The sequence below is a fragment of the Schistocerca cancellata genome, chromosome 2 (assembly GCF_023864275.1).
Source record: "Schistocerca cancellata isolate TAMUIC-IGC-003103 chromosome 2, iqSchCanc2.1, whole genome shotgun sequence".
In the NCBI taxonomy this organism is placed as follows: domain Eukaryota; kingdom Metazoa; phylum Arthropoda; class Insecta; order Orthoptera; family Acrididae; genus Schistocerca; species Schistocerca cancellata.
The window spans coordinates 926,294,830-926,311,567 of NC_064627.1; the positions used below are offsets into that span (position 1 = coordinate 926,294,830).

Genomic DNA, 16,738 nt, shown 5'->3' on the forward strand with positions numbered 1-16,738 from the left:
ACACTGTGTGGGTGTGGGTGTGATCATGTACAACTGACAATTCTCAGAATGCCCCTCTGAGGGCAACTATTCAGGAGATAGGGATTCTAAAGCTTTCAAAGCAGTTGATGAAGAGAAGCCATATGGAGAAAATGTAACTATCACTAAGCACGAGTGCATAGAACATGTACACAATCAAATGTGTGCGAGGTTGAGACGACTGAAAACTGCATAACAGGGAAAGGAATTGGGAGGTGGCAGACGATCAGATGGGAAGAACAGACTCCCAGAATCTTTCATAGAAAGAATTTAAAATAATTATGGAATCGCCATCAGGCAAAACGATAGTAGCGTAGAAGATATGAGAAAAGCTATATGAACATCTCTCTACGGCGGACAATAAACCCACTCAGTACCTATGCCCTCCAGAGTGTGATTCATGGTTAAAATACATCAGGGCACTGCAAAATGGTGAGAAATTAATTAACAAACCGGCTATTCATTTCGCAAGTGGAGATCCTGAAAGCAACTTTCAAAGATTTGTTAGACGTAAATCTACTGAAGAAATGTCTTCATGGCCGCACCACAAATCCTGAAGACCCCATCATCAACGGTGTAATCTGGGTCAAAATTCCCAAGATAATGTTTGTGGCAAATAGCACACGGCCTTTTGGTGTGTGTGATGCAGTGACAACGGTCAATGAGGGGTATATTGCAAGGTGTGAAGCCCTGAAAAAACTGCTTCAAACTGTTGTCATTTCAGAGCAAAACCAATGTTAAATTTAGATAAAGAAGGGAAGACTTATTGTCTCAGAGATAACTACTAGAGACCCTGAATCAAGGGCAAGACAACGCAGACAAGCAGGAAAAAAATCATTGCAGAATGAGATGGCTAAGGATGCAGACAACCCATCTTATGTAACTGGGATGCACTGAAATTTCAATGGTGTTTCCCATAAGTTGTACTTATTAAGAATAAAGCGTACTTTCTCTTAGCTTCTTCTATAGTCGAAACCAGCTAGCAGCGCTGTTGCCAGCTTTTAACCAGGAAGCGCCAAAGGCTGCAGAAACAGTAGCCGTCTGCGGTACTGTAACAATCCTGAGACGTTGCTATACACCGCTTTACGTTGCTGGTTGAAGCAGGGCCGCGACCAGCCCGCTGCATCGGTGAGATCAACTTACGCCCGTTTAACACGAGCGACTTTCTGGTCAAAATCGGCAACGCAAAATTACGTGTGCTTTTCGTGCCTGCATGTACATCAGAAACCAACTACGACGTGTGTCTATGACGTCAATGATATAGAGATTGTGCCTAGTAGGGACTTCAATTTCTGATTGTATGCTGCGTACAGCGCATGTGCACAAACAAGGGACTTTGGCGGTGTCTGCTAAAACCTACAATTATATTCTGGTCGAGCTCATCCCTATTATATGAAATGGATTTTGTTCTTTGGTATTTCCTTAATATCTACTTCGTTGTTTGCTTAGTTCTCGTGGCACTTTAAAAAGTTACAAAAGGTACTGATGTTTTTTCCTAATGGTGTTCTCTTACAAGTAAGACGAAACATCTGACACCAAAGATATATTTATGTACTACAGAGAAAAAGTCTACACTATGCAGAAAATAGAACGTAAATAGATGAAGTGTTTTAATGAAAATTATTTCAACCGTGAAAAGATTAGTGTTATCTGACGAGAAGAATAATTTTCTGTGTTACTTGGCACTCAGCAAGAAAACAAGATATAAAGGGTAAAGTAAAAAGACGCTATTTACTGCGTTGCGGATATCGCTTGATGTGTGTGCACTTTGCAAATATATATTTTCTCGAGCAATCAAATATATACTGGTATGTTCTGAAATGTTTGGTTGATACTTTTCCTATTCTTTCAGTTATTAGGAGTGTAAAGAATTTATTTCCCGACCTTTGATAAGAACTTCCACAACGAATTCTGCTGCTGAAAGTGATAAACTCTTGTCATTGCTTGTGCCAATATTTTGCTACTATATTTCTATTTTTTCGTACGAATGATAGTCCCTCATAACGTCACCTTCACCGTTAAGATGCCAAACCACACAGCAGACAGCTCTCATAACAAATCAAATTTTTGCGCTAGTGTGTAACCACACGAAACAGACCAGACTCAGCACAGAAATAAAAAGGCAGGGGCGCTGCAGTGGTCACTTGTCTCGAGTACTCAATCGAGACAAGAAAGTCTATCGTGTAAAAGCGACTTCAAGCCGATTCAACTATAGCTAGAATTTGTTCATAGTTACAGGATACATTAATTGGCGTATTGTGCCTATTTTAACACAGGTGTTTTCTTATTGCATAAATCTAAAAGTTAGACCCTAACAAACACAGAAAAGTGTAAGCAGTTTTTAGTGAATGTCCATTTTTAACAAAAATGATTATTATCTTGAAACTGATCAATACTTTTAGGAAGTCCTCTGTTAAAGTGGTTAAAATGTTTAACCTACAAGCCATATGTATTTCAGTTTATTTTTTATTCCCAATAATTGGAGCAAATGTACTCTCTATACGAATAAATTTTACGTTGTTTAAGGTCATTGTTTTCTGTGTCTGGAACCACTGAACTGGAACACATACATGCCATCCTCTAAGAGAGCAAAATCTCTGAAAGATGTCTCGATTACGAAAAGTTTTGTGCAGCAGCACAAACGGAAGTACCAACGGCAAAGGGGTCGTGGAGCAGTGTTTTTAGTGGCTTGGCCGCGCTGTGCTGCGGCAGGCTAGGCGGGAGCTGCTCGGCTGAGTCAGCGCAGCGCAGCGTGCGGGCGTGTACCGTTAGCCCGCGCTGCGCCGCACCGCACCGCACCGCACCGCGCCGACCCCTCGGGCAGAAAGGATGGAGGATGCTGGGCGATGAAATGCCGCGCGCCGCTGCGCCTCGTAGCACGCGAACCAGGCCACAGGGCACGCGCCGAATCAGTCATCGCTCGTTACGTTATCTCCCCGGATCACTAATCAAAGAAGCAGACGTAGTGAGTACTACATGAGGAGCTTTAAAGACTGTGTCTTCACTAAAAAGCACCTCATTTCTAGAACAGGAGCTGCAATCATTTAATTCGGGCACCAAATGTTTTAGCGTACGGCACAAGAGTTTAGAACGAACTGCTATTTCAAATCCTCCTTCAATACAAACTGTACTATAGTCCCATTAAAATTACTTTACAGTGGACACACCACGCGTTGGAGCTGCTTTCCTCCATCAGAGCGCTCAACGTCACGCCCGAATCGTTCGCCGTTGCCAAACTGCCACAACAGTTTGTTCACTTCCAATTCCTTGTACGGATTTTTCTTTCTTGATGTGTTTACATCGCGAATCCTGGGTCTAGCCCTCTATCACACACGATAACCACAACACACACACACACACACACACACACACACACACACACACAAACACACACGTACGTTTCATAAGCAGGTACGCAGCATTAATCAAACACTACTGGATCCTTCCGCAAACGATGCGATCAGCGTGATTTAATACAGTTATTAAAATCAGAGCGATCGACTTACATTAGATAAATTTCGAATGGCATTGCGTAAAGCTGAATTTTTGAAGGCTGTCAATTAATCGTTGCGACTTTGAATGCAATGTCATAAACACAACAACGTTTTGAAGTGCAATGGCATGGCATAACGTAGCGGTTAGCGTATAAACCTGACGTGTGGAATGTCGAAGGTTCGAATGTTGTCATATGCAGCGAAGCTTTTAGTTTTTCTAAATCCAATCGAAACACTTATATTTAGTCATTTAATTGGATTAAATGTAATTTTTTATTTCTAATACTTTACCGCCTCATTTTCACCATCGAGTTGACTTTATTTCCTTATAATTTTTCTTCTTATATTTATCTTCTCATTTGGAATCTGCTTGTGTCGCCTATAACCTGCAACCACACTGAGATTGTTTCAGGTAACTAATGACAGCGAGCATTTCCGTTCACTTTTACTGTTTAAACTAAAATTTTGCTGCGACAGATGGCTTTGCAAACAAATATATTATTACTATTTTTCTGTTTTGAGTTCACTCGTAGAGGTTAGCTTTAAGCGCCGTGAAGAAAGCGATTGTGATCACCGTTATCTCTGATACATTTCAGATCACTAGGTTGTGCTTAGGTCAGGACGTAAGTTTCAATTCAGGGGTACAAAACCCCTCGCCTGCCGCAGTTAGGTCATTGGTCACTTAAAATCAGCTGTCGGCACAACATCTCTCATTTCTGTCGTATCTCGCGGCAGCCGATTGCAATTTTGCTCCGCCGTACACATTAACAGTATCTGTGAAGCGATCCGTCGTGTTTGAAAGTCACCTATAACCGAGCTGTAGCCGCCAGACTATAGCTAACTATTCTATTCCTACTATTTACTTCTTCGATATCAACATACATTTGCAGACAGCCGTGAGTTACTTGAAAGGTTCCACGCTACCAGCAGACAAACATCGTAAATATACACAGAGCATTTGAAAATGAATATGGCGACTACAAACGTCTATACTTACTATGCATAGCGATACATGATAAGAAGCATAGAGAATGTAAAAGGAGGTTCAAATTTTACTTGCATAATACATGTGTTCTCTATGGCTACCCATGGCTACAAGGAGTACATCGAAGTGATTATACATTCCTCGGCATACATTCTAAAGTGTATATGGCGTCACCGACGCGACAGCAATAAAAACGTGCCACTGGAGTTCTGGAACTGTTTCCGGCATAGGAGACATGCATAAGATCTTTCAAATAACCTCATAAAAAGAATACATGGGTGCCATTTCCAGACGTCTACAGGGCACGTCTATAGTACTACCGCTACAAAGGGGAAGACGACGGTTTTAAAATGTGTGAACCTCCATGTGTGAGCGGTCGAGTGCGAGTAAAGGGGCAGTCGCTCTGTCGAAAATTTTCCCTTTCTTATTCAATCTCGATCGCTACGCATTATAATGGTACAACTGTTTGTAGTCGTTATACTCATTTTGAATTGTGCAGTATTACAGGAAAATCTTTTCCAAAGCCTTAAATACTTTTCATCATATGTAAAAGCTGCCACCTACAGAGAGATGTGGCTACCGATAATATTAAATTTGAGGCATTACCTTTGACCACGGACAACGCAGTGGCCGACGACCTTCACTTAACGGCCGATACGTAGGGTTGTCAATTCTAACAGACAAGCAACACTGTGTAAAATACATGTAAAAATCGATGTGGGACGTACGTGCGAAATAGTGCGGCGAAATTTGGCGTTAATGGGCTATGGTAGCAGACAACTGACGCGAGTGCTTTGCTTCGCCTACTGCGCCTCTCCTGGGCTCGTGCCATATTGGTTGGACTATGGACGGCTGGAAAACAGATGAGTCGTACTTTCAATGCTAAAAGGTTCGAGCATGGTGCAGACTCCATGAAGCCATGGATCCAACTTGGCAACAAAGCATTGTGCAAGCTGGTAGTGGATCCATAATGGTGTGCGCTGTGCTTATAAGGAATGGAATGGGACCGCTGGTCCAACTGAACCGATCATTGACGGTAAATAGTTATGCTCTGCTACTTGGAGGCCATTTGCAGCCATTCATAGACTTCATGCTCCCAAACAACGATGTCATGTCACAGGGCCAAAACTGTTTGCGATTCGTTTGAGGAACATTCCAGACAATTATAGCGAATGATTTGGCCTACCAGTTTGCCCGACTGAATCCCACTGAACATTTATGGGACATAATCGAGAGATCAGTTCGTGCACATAATCATGCACCGACAACACTTTCGCAATTATGGATGGCTATAGAAGCAGCAGGGCTCAATACTTCTGCAGAGGACTTTTTTAGTATATGCCTCGTAGAGTTGCTGCGCTATGCCGAGGAAAGGAGGATCGACATAGTATAAGGTCGTATTCTCATAACATTTGTCACCTCACTGTAAGCAGAATAATTCAAATTATTAGCAGGACAATGGGGAACTGCTTTTTGTTTTCGAAAGAGCTGGCATACGATCTTATACTTAAACACTTCGGAAATGTATCCCAACATTTCAGATCGAACGAGCAGATAACAACGGCGAGGACGGACCGACAAAGTTAGAAATATGAGGGACACTTTTCTCTCATTATAAATCTACAGCAACAAACGGGCTGTATTCTAGGCTGCGCACTTGTTACATCAGCATGATTGCTACGTGCAAAATTCTTGTAAACAAGGACGTGTTTACGTACAAAGTAACACCAGAGGAACTGTGTAATCCACACTGTCAATTTCAGAAGCATGGAGGAAATCTAGTACATGAAAGATTATCTCGTACACAGGATACGTAACTGGCCAAGTTTCAGGTATCATCTAAACTAGTATTGCAATCAACAAATCAGATCAATGAAGATGATGATGTGTTATCTCTCACAGTTTCCACTATTGGTAACATGTGAAATAGAATGGACTAACATCTCTTCTGGCAACCAAATTCCTCTCATCTTATTACTGCCAAGCTACCCGTAGTAATTAAAGCAACCGCAGGCACGATATTCCCTTTTACGTTCAAGGAAATGCTGCTGTGTCTGCGATAAATGATATAAAATTCGACTGACGAAATTTTACAGACATCGGTATATACGTTGAATAAAACTGGTTTCTATGGCAAATATGACACTAATTCATATTAGGTGGAGGTTTACATTACTTCTAATCAGCCCACCTTCTATACGATGCTGCTACATTTCTTTCTTTGTTGTTTCTCCACATAATTAAGCCACGCATGTGCTATGTTTTAAAGAACGAGAGGGCTCACCCAACGTGACATACCTTTCAATCTCGTGAAACAGACATTTCTGGAACATCTAAATCAGAAGTTATAATATCATTGGTGACCACGGTTTTAGTGTTACTTTTTTGGATCACTTCATCGATAACGTAATTTTTTGCGTTGAACAGTCTTTAATAAATACTTTACGGAGTTCCTATCGCGTCAAATTTGTACGAATCCCAAGCTTGAGATTTCACAGAATTCCGACGGGGCAAGAACTCCTTGAAGCATCTATTCACGTTTCGTTATGTCTCTAATTGAACTTCTATTGTTCACAACTATTACACTCGGCAAATAATTTGCAAAAACAGATGCTGGCAGTATTATCATTAAATGCATTTCGCAATAAAGAACAAAACGTAGGTGGATGTCGAGATCCGAAAGAAGACTGTGGGAGGTATAAATTAATGAGGAAAGACAAGAAAGACAATCAGGCGCAAAGGAACGATTACATGTATGGTATACAAGTACCGACATGGCACTTTCCACGTAAAATTGCAAATAACGTGAAGTTTTTCTTAACTATGGAGCTAATTTCAACACTGAAGTACTTAGGCATTATACTGTTATTGAAGGTATGGTCTTACTTCCTGTTACTAAGGGTCTGGCATATTCAGTTGAACTTTGAATCTGAACCACGCTGTTATATACTTCTGTTCACTACCTGACAATGTCTGACATAATGAAGCAAAGTTAGTCAGGTAATTTTTGTCATGAAATGTATACAAGGGAACCCTTTCAGCAGTTCGAGATTAATAGGTCACTAAATGCTGAATAAATAAACAGCTGCAAGATGAAACCCTGTCCGCAAAGCAGCACGTACAATTTTACTTTGATACACAGAAAGCAATCGATTTGTTATGATAGGCTCCTTCGAGTCTCGTCCTGAAACCCACTGACGTTGGGAAGAACTGGTTGTTGTCTCGGCTACGGCCAAAGCAATTCACCCGAAAACCCTGGAATAAACAGTCACTTTGCTTATGCTACGTCTTCGCCGCACGCATTCGATTCCAGTTGCACTACTGCCACCTTAAGAAACAACAACGATGGTTATATGGAAGACTTTCTTCCACCCGAGAGATGTATGGATTGGTAGTCTGGCACAAAGTCATGATAAAACATTGTATTTGTTAGCCATAAGGTACAGTGTTTTTATCTACTAAATGAATCTAACTATTTATGTGGGTCTACTGCAGATATCGTAACAAACGTTTGGTTTTGAAAATGATTTATTTCCCTTTTGTTCTTGCGCTAGCAACATACAAATTGTACACAACAACACAAGTCTTTAATCACCAACTGATACATCGAAACGTCACTGGTTAAACATTACAAAACACGCACGTCACACAGAAAGGAATTATTTTTACATTTTCAGACGTCGACCTCACGATTATCGTCCCACTGTTCGTGTCTTTCTTCATTCCTTGGAAATATTAAACATTAGGGTAGTGAGGCCACCTCCACAACGATTATCGCTACAGCCGACAGCGGAACAACCTAGCATTGCTACCGACTGTCCTTAACAATTAATTAAACCATATTAGTTACGTAAAACGAACCGACAAAGGTAATGTGCAAGTGCACAGAGATTTCCTGTATTTCTACCTGAAAATTATTAAGCGATTCGCTACGTACTGAGAACGTTAAAATAGTTCTACAATAGCATCGCGCACGTAACTCCAGTCACATGTGTCACCGAAAGTTTATTCATTCCACTTTGTGGCAAAAAAGCAGAACGGAATTTGCCCCAGGAAACAACTCCATGTCTCACCTTCGGAAACGACATTTCTTAAAGTATTAAATTTTAAGTCTAAAACTCCACGCTCACATACTGAACGAGAACTTCCATATTTCTCAACGAAACGGCGAAAGGCAGGAGACAATACTGCAATCATCTCTTATATTCCGGCCCCAGAGCAAAACGCGCTAGACAAACAGCTCCGACGCCAACGGACGAGTGGAGAGTCCTCTGTGCTGAGGCGGCTGGCAGCATGCACCCGGCGCGTCCCATCTGGACGGATATCGAGCCGAGCCGGCGGTACCTGTCGCCGAAGAAGATTACGGAAACGCGCCGCGATAGCTAATAACAGACGGCAATCGGAAATCGATTCGCGCGCGCAGCCCTCTGTTCTGTTCAGAGCGCGTCACGAGAAACGGATATGCTATCATCCTCATTCCTCCTAACCACTAACAGGTAGCATTCATGAAACACTCGTCACATAAACCTCTGTAACTGTCACCCACTCTGTTTCGTATGCTTTCGGCGGCTCTTGACTGATTTCTAACTTTTCCCTCAAACTACTGTCTTTATATAAAGCTTCAACGTTTACGCTATCTGCCCCATATTTGATTTTACCAGAGGATCTGCATAATCAGGGAATCTTGCTTGGAAAAAATCTCGTAAATAATTTGAAAACTGATTGCAAGTTCTCCATTGGCAGTTATGTTTTACATAATTCTCCATTCATGTGGTGCAATCCGTATAATTCATCGGCTGTTACATATCGCTACTAGATCGGTACAATTATATAACGTTACAGTCTTTGTATCTCCTATAGGTTTAATTACATTAAACGGTGAGAATTTCTACTTTTTCCCTATGTTTCATAGAACATTTATAGATAGTTAGCTCAACATTTTAACCGCTAGTGTAAGTTTCCATAGATCCTGCTTTTCGCCAGAAGCGAAAATCCAAATTTCTTTACTACGCATCGTCTGATATGTAGGCACTAACTGCCTATGTTTAGTCAAATTTTAAGTACTAAAGTTGATGGCTTTTCTAAGCTACTATATTTCTTAGTCATCTACGTTACGCGAGAATATGATTTGTATAGCGTACCACGGCGACTCTACTACAGTTAACTGAGTTCACAGTAGCAGAAATAGTCTATACTTAATGAACAGTAAATCCTAAATATTACATGCCAACACTGATGTTGTTTGCATTCTACTTCTGCTCTTAACTATATTGAAAATTTAATCGTGAGATGGGTGTAAAATTGTGTGTATGAGATTCACACAGCTTTGAAAAATACTACTTTGTAGTTCCAAGAAGCCTGCAATAAAATTTTTAAATAAATATCAAGGTTTCACTAAGTGTATTGTTGCTGGATAAACAGCACCAATTTTGACATATGTCATTGATTTCTCTTTTCCAAAAAGGTTTGAGGGTTTCAGGGAATTTACAGATTGTAAACTTCAAAGTTTTCACGGGGAAGTATATGTTCTACGATATTTCGGGATTGCAGTCGGTCATCGTAAACTTAACTCCACGATATTTCAATTGGACTCCTGCCAGATATCTGCAGGTGAGTCATCGAAGACTGACGACAATATCTTCCACTCCGCCTTACGGAGCGCGCTGGTAGTATTGCCGCGCATGCGTCGGAGTCACAGTGACTGAAGGACCACACGGCCCAGTGGCAGCCTTCTAACTGGTGGAACTGCAAGAATCAGCTGTCTACGGCGTTGCCGCTCGCCGCAGACATCTGAGCATTCTGGCGTCTTCGTCTGGAGAAAATCTCTGAAATGACGGGATTGCACCCATTATCCAGCAGATGGCCGCTATCACGCGATGCGTATTTCGACGGATTCTTTTATAATGGAATCCCAAAAACAATTTGCTGTGGGCAGAATTAATGTTTTGCCATACCCCGTTGAATGTCCACTGGAGATACAATGTGCCGCAACTGCAGACTTGTGCAACGTTCTTTCACTGTGCGTGTTGTTTGTCCTACATAGACTATACCACACTGGCAAGGTACTTTGTAAATTCCCGCCTTCCACAATAACAAGTTATCCTTCACTGATTCCAGCAAGTCCGAAATCTTAGATGGTAGCCGGAAAATCTCTTTCAACTGAAAATTACTATGTATCTTGCTGTTTTGAAGGAAATATTTCGAACGAAGAGAAGAAAAGTTAGGGACTCTGCTGCCGTGTTCTTCTCGTAATCGAATACCGCGTTCTTGGTTTTAGCTGAGAATGCCCTGTTAATTTGTCGGGTCGAGTATGCATTGTCTGTGAAAACTGTCCTTTAGTGTGCAAGCTCTTTTGGTAAACTAACTGCACCCTGTACTGTATGGTCCCTGTGTACAAGTGTTTTTTAAGCACACTCATGGTTTGGGATTGTTGACGGCAACTTGAAGAGTGCAGGTACAAATCACTGTGAATGGGCTTAACGGTAAACTGAATGTCCCAGAGAGCCATCACTGTTCCGTCTAAACAAAATATTCAGGTATGGGAGACAACCATCTTTCTCTAATTCCATAGTAAATCGGATGTTCTCATGAATGGAGTTAAGATGATTTAGAAACTCCATTAACTTACCTTCTCCGTGGGGCGGGCCACACTATGAAAGTATCATCAAGTACCGCCAAAAAAACAGTTGGTTTAAGAACCGCTGATTCACGTGATCTTTCCTCAAAATCCTCCACAAAATAGTTAGCCACCAAGGGAGACAAGGGGCTGCCCATGACGACGCCGTCACTCTGTTCAGATTATTCTGTGTTAAACTTAAAACAGGGTGGCGGAAGAGCGTGCCGAAACAAATCAGTGATGTCCGACTGAAACTGTTTACCAATTAGTGCCCAGGAATCAGCAAGAGGTGCCTTGTAAAAAGACATAGTACATCAAAACTCACTAGAAGATCCGAACTACTCAGGTGGAGAGCCCCCAGTCTGTTGATAAAATCAGCAGAGTTTCGTGTATGATCTCAACATCTGATAACCATTGGTCTCAGCAAGAGAGCAAGATGTTTGGCTAAATCGTATGTGGGGGGTGTCAGTATTACTCACTATAGGTGATTAAGAAAGGCCTTCTTTGTGCAGTTTAGAAAAACCATATAGTCGTGATGGTGCGCTGCCATGTGGTCTTAAGTTCTTGATGGTCTCTGGAGGTTACGAGGAAGAATTCAAGAGTACCGAGCGAGGCGTCGCAGAGGTTAGCATACAGGACTCGCATTCGGGAGGAACAACGGTTCAATCCGCGTCCAGCCATCCTGATTTAGGTTTTCCGTGATTCCCTTCATCCGCTCCAGGAAAATGCTGGGGTGGTTCCTTTGAAAGGGCACGGCCGACTTCCTTTCCCGTCCTTCCCTAATCCGATGAGACCGATGACCTCGCTTTTGGTCTCTTCCTCCCAAAACAACCCAACCCAATTCAGGAGTGTACACGTCTTCCGTTGCACACGGGCTGTAGGGTCGTGATCCATCTTCATGTACATAGTATAACTAAGTAGGCCATACATCTTCTCCAAATATAAACTATGAGGTAACATAACAGTTGAGATGCCTTTATCAGCCTGCAGCACCACTATGTCCGGATACTCTCTGAGATTTCGTAGTATAGCCCTTTCCTTCAGAGATTATATTACTGGGGTGAGGAGGGGATTAAAAAGAGAGCGCCAAGTTACCCTACTTATTTCTTCGGCAGCATCCATAGGAAGATGCCATACAGCTTATTCAGCTCCACTCAAAAAACGTAGAGAGGAATCGCACTTGCTGTAGGCGCAAAAGTAGAATTCAACCAACACAGGTACCTCTTGCTGATTCCTCGGCACTAACTGGTAAACAGTTACAGTCGGACATCACTGCTTTGGAATTAGAGAAAGATGGTTTTCTCCCATTCCTGGATGTTTTTGATAGACAGAACACTGGTGGCTCTCTGCGACATTCAGTTTACCGTAAGCCCATTCACAGTGATTTGTACCTGCATTCTTCAAGTTGTCATCGACCATCCCAAACCATGAGTGTGCTTAAAACACTTGTAGACAGGGCCTATACAGTACAGGATGCAGACAGTTTGGCTACAGAGCTTGCACATTTAAGGACAGTTTTCACAGACAATGCATACTCGACCCGACAAATTAACAGGGCATTCTCAGCTAAAACCAAGAACGCGGTATTCGATTACGAGAAGAACACGGCAGCAGAGTCCCTAACTTTTCTTCTCTTCGTTCGAAATATTTCCTTCAAAACAACAAGATAAATAGTAATTTTCAGTTGAAAGAGATTTTCCGCCTACCATCTAAGATTTCAGACTTGCTGGAATCAGTGAAGGATAACTTGTTATTGCGGAAGGCGGGAATTTACAAAGTACCTTGCCAGTGTGGTATAGTCTATGTAGGACAAACAACACGTACAGTGAAAGAACGTTGCACAAGTCTGCAGTTGCGGAACTTTATATCTCCAATGGTCATTCAACGGGGTATGACAAAACATTAATTCTGCCCACAGCAAATTGTTTTTGGGACTCCATTATAAAAGAATCCGCTGAAATACCCACCGCGTGACAGCGGCTACATGCTGGAGAATGGGTGAAATCCCGTCGTCTCCGAGATTTGCTCCAGACGAAGACGCCAGAATATACCGATGACAGCGGCAAGCGGCAACGTCGAAGGCAGCTGATTCTTGCAGTTCCACCAGTGAGGAGGCAGCCGCCGGGCCGTGTGGTCCTTCGGTCACTGTGACTCTGACGCATGCGAGGCAGTATATAAGCGCGCTAGCAGTCTTCGATGGCTCACCTGGAGATGTCTGGCAAGTGTCCAATTGAAATATCGTGGAATGAAGTTTATGACGACCAGCTGCAATCTCGAAACCTCTTCGAACAAAATTACAGACTGTTGACATATCGTCAATTGTTCGACCAGGCAACACTATGTATGAAAAATAGTTGGTCCACTTTCACTACTGGCGGACGGGATTTACTATATATACTAAACTGGCGGAAAAGGTTTACTAGTATTACTAAGCATACCTTTCGGATATTGATCAGCATATTTACATAAAATAAAAATTCTAGTAGAAGTTATGATCACGGTCAAACTGACGACACTGATACGAATCGTATAACATTGGCATGTACGAAGTACAAGAAATCGGGTAGTTGCAGATGTTATTAGGAACAATTTTGTAGCGGAATACTTAAAAGACGCAGATACATGGATTTATTAAACTTTGTACTGCTAAAACGTCCACATCGCTGAAGTAACCTGATGGAAACAACCCGGTCGTTGGAATAATGTGAAGTACTTGTCTAATGTATAAATTAAGAACGTACGTCAGGAGTTGAACAAAAATATGGAAACACCGGGAGAAATGTGTGCTTTAACACTAACGCCGACGCCAACCAAGCCCGCAGCTTGCGCTGTTGTGTTTGACCACGGAAGGCATCTGTGCAAAGTCCTGCATACGATTCTAGCGTAAGTCGTTGTCAGAGCCGTGTTCTGTGCTGTTATGAGTGCATTATATCGGAGTTACGCGAATTGGAGCGTGGACAAATTTTTGGTGCTCGTCTGGTATGTGCTTCCGTAACCAAGGTAGCCGAAGTATTTGGTATTTCAAAAGATATATACCACATGCGGGAAAAGCGGTAAGAAAAACGTCACCTGCTAAGTCGCTACACCAGATTCAAGTGTGTGATAAGTTATTGTGAAGCGCAATCACTGAAGAGGATTGTGAAGAAAAATACGGAGAACAGCTGTAAAAGTAAATGCAGAATTGAATGTCGCACAATTGCGAACGCTCTCAGCACCAAACCACGAAAAGAGCCCAAAAGCTGAGAAAGTTGGTATTCCAAAAACACTCGGTGCCGAAGCCATAATACCTGGTCTGTTGGGCAATGGAAGATGTCATTTGGTCAGATGAGTCTCGTTTCACACTTTTCCAATTTCCAGTCAGAGTTTGCGTGAAACATGGCTGGGGTTCAGTGATGATTTTGGCAGACATACCGTGGTATTCCATGGACTCTGAAAAGACGCATTACTCACAGGGATTATACGCCAATTCCGGCTGTTCACGTCCATCCCATTGTATAGTGCAGTTCGCATCGTCCAGGACTGGCTTCGTGCGCACGAAGATGAATTGTCGCATCTGGGCTGACCACCACAGTCATCAGATCTCAATATTACTGATCCTTTGTGGTCTACTTTGGAGAGACGGGTACGTGATCATAAAATGGAGCATTAACTTCACTGACAGATCAGTGTAGCAAATTTTACATAGTTGTCTAAAATCTCAACCAGGCAGGTCAGTTTAACCAGAAATACATTAATTTCATACACTACGTAAACTGGCTATGATCAGATCGTGAAAAAATCCCTTGTTGAACTTACCCGAAGTACTCCATGTAGGGTCGCGCCACATTTGATGGTCGTTTAGCGTCAGAATGCCTTTACTGTCGTCCTTTTGTTCTTCTACTCCCCATAGTTTTTTAGCCGAAGGCGCTATCTGAAACAGAAAAGTAAACATTTACTCAGTAATCCTGTATCCCCCAAATCACGGAAAGCTTCGTGCGTAATGACCTTTCACGATAACAATTACTCCACTATTTTATACAGTTCTCAGCTAAACATTCCACTGACCTTGTCAATTTCAGAGCTATCTACGCCACAAAAATATCGTGCAAATATATAAGTCCGCGACGGCTCCGGCAGTAGTGGCTGGTAACCTACAGTGGAGTAAGGTTGACACTATGTGTACACTACATCTACTCGAGGAAAAAACTGATACCCGCAAGTAGCTCAATAACTGGTATTTCCGTGACGTGTGATTTATGTGGCTAGCACGATAGAAGATTTGGAATCAGTTTTTTAAAAAAGGATACTTTCTACGAATAGTCAATAGCATCTCAGCTCTTTACGGACAAGCATGCACGTTTATTGATTTCGAAATTACCAGAAGCTTCCAAAAATGGGCCTTATCTTAACCGCATCTGGAGTCAGTCAGAATCATTTACTATCAACATAAAATTATGGACCATTATCACTTCTTAACAAAATTACATAATGAATATAGTAATTGTGCCCTCTCTTTACGTCTATCATTTTCGTTAAGAAAATGATTTGCACTACACCTTCATCGAAACTACTTCTGAAGATATTTTATTCCTGGAAGATTTGCAGCGTGCTCTTTCCTGTTACTTCTTTATTATTTCTACATTCGATTACTTTAGAATATTTTCGTGCTGTCCTTTAGAAATGCCCGATCTCTATGTGCCTTCAACTTATGAAGAATGCAAGTGTTTCAATGCAAGGCAGTCACTTTCCTATGCGACAAGTCTGATTTAACTGTGTGACGTATATCTCTTCGATGCCGCTAACGCAGGGAATGCAACCACAAAAAAAAAAGAGCTATCAGCTCTCAAATTTGAAGTAATAGCGGGAAGTACCGAACTGAAACCGTGCAACGTGAAGTTTTGGCGGAGCAATATGCTGAACTGCAGTTGCATAGGGTCGGCCGTTTTAGCGCAAGTAAAATAAAATAAACAAAAATGGGACCGATGGCATTATAGTTTGGAACAGCCAGGGAAACAATTTATTTTGGTTGCTTCTGCAGTGTACAATTTTACATTACACAAAAACCCGCCTAACATGACGAAGAAACAACTGAATGATCGTCTAGACGCATTTCAGTCGTATACCCTGAGTGTACGGTGGCCACACAAGAATGCATATTCTTAAGAGAGTTATATACTGGCCAGCATACAAACTAAATAGTCTAGGCACACTACACTATCTCTCATTCGCTCGTTCGACGGAACGCGGGTTAAGCTGACCCCGGCAGCAGCGAACTATTTAGCCGGACTGCGGTAACTCCGCCTACCCAGGTCTTTCCGCGCTGCTTTTCGTCCTTGGCATTTTGCTTCGGGAATGGCGTTTTTGCCGCTGCCGCTGAGATATATAAAAGGTACCTAAAGAAGGGAGCAATGACGGTTAAATCACAGCACAAAATTTTCGTCAGCAGCAAGTCACAAAAAAGTTGCATATTCTTCTAAACTTTTTAATTTTCAACGTTCATTTATTCTCCGTTCAAGAGAATGCCAATAGTATTTAACAGAATATTTGTGTCTGCTGCTGTTACACTGAATACGCAGTTTGAGATAGGCTGGACGAATACACCCCAGGGTAATTCAAATTTTATTCAACCTGCTGAAGTAAACCCCA

General features: G+C 42.0%; 1 protein-coding gene across 6 annotated transcripts in view; it reads right to left on the reverse strand.

Moving 5' to 3' along the window:
* LOC126162871 (pumilio homolog 2) overlaps positions 1-16,738 on the reverse strand; it is a 593,093-nt gene that overhangs the window by 336,852 nt on the left and 239,503 nt on the right. For all 6 annotated transcript variants that reach the window (XM_049919652.1, XM_049919655.1, XM_049919653.1 and 3 more), the window contains one exon: positions 14,909-15,023. In XM_049919652.1, the coding sequence (XP_049775609.1) occupies positions 14,909-15,023 (115 nt within the window). The remainder of the gene's footprint in view (positions 1-14,908; positions 15,024-16,738) is intronic.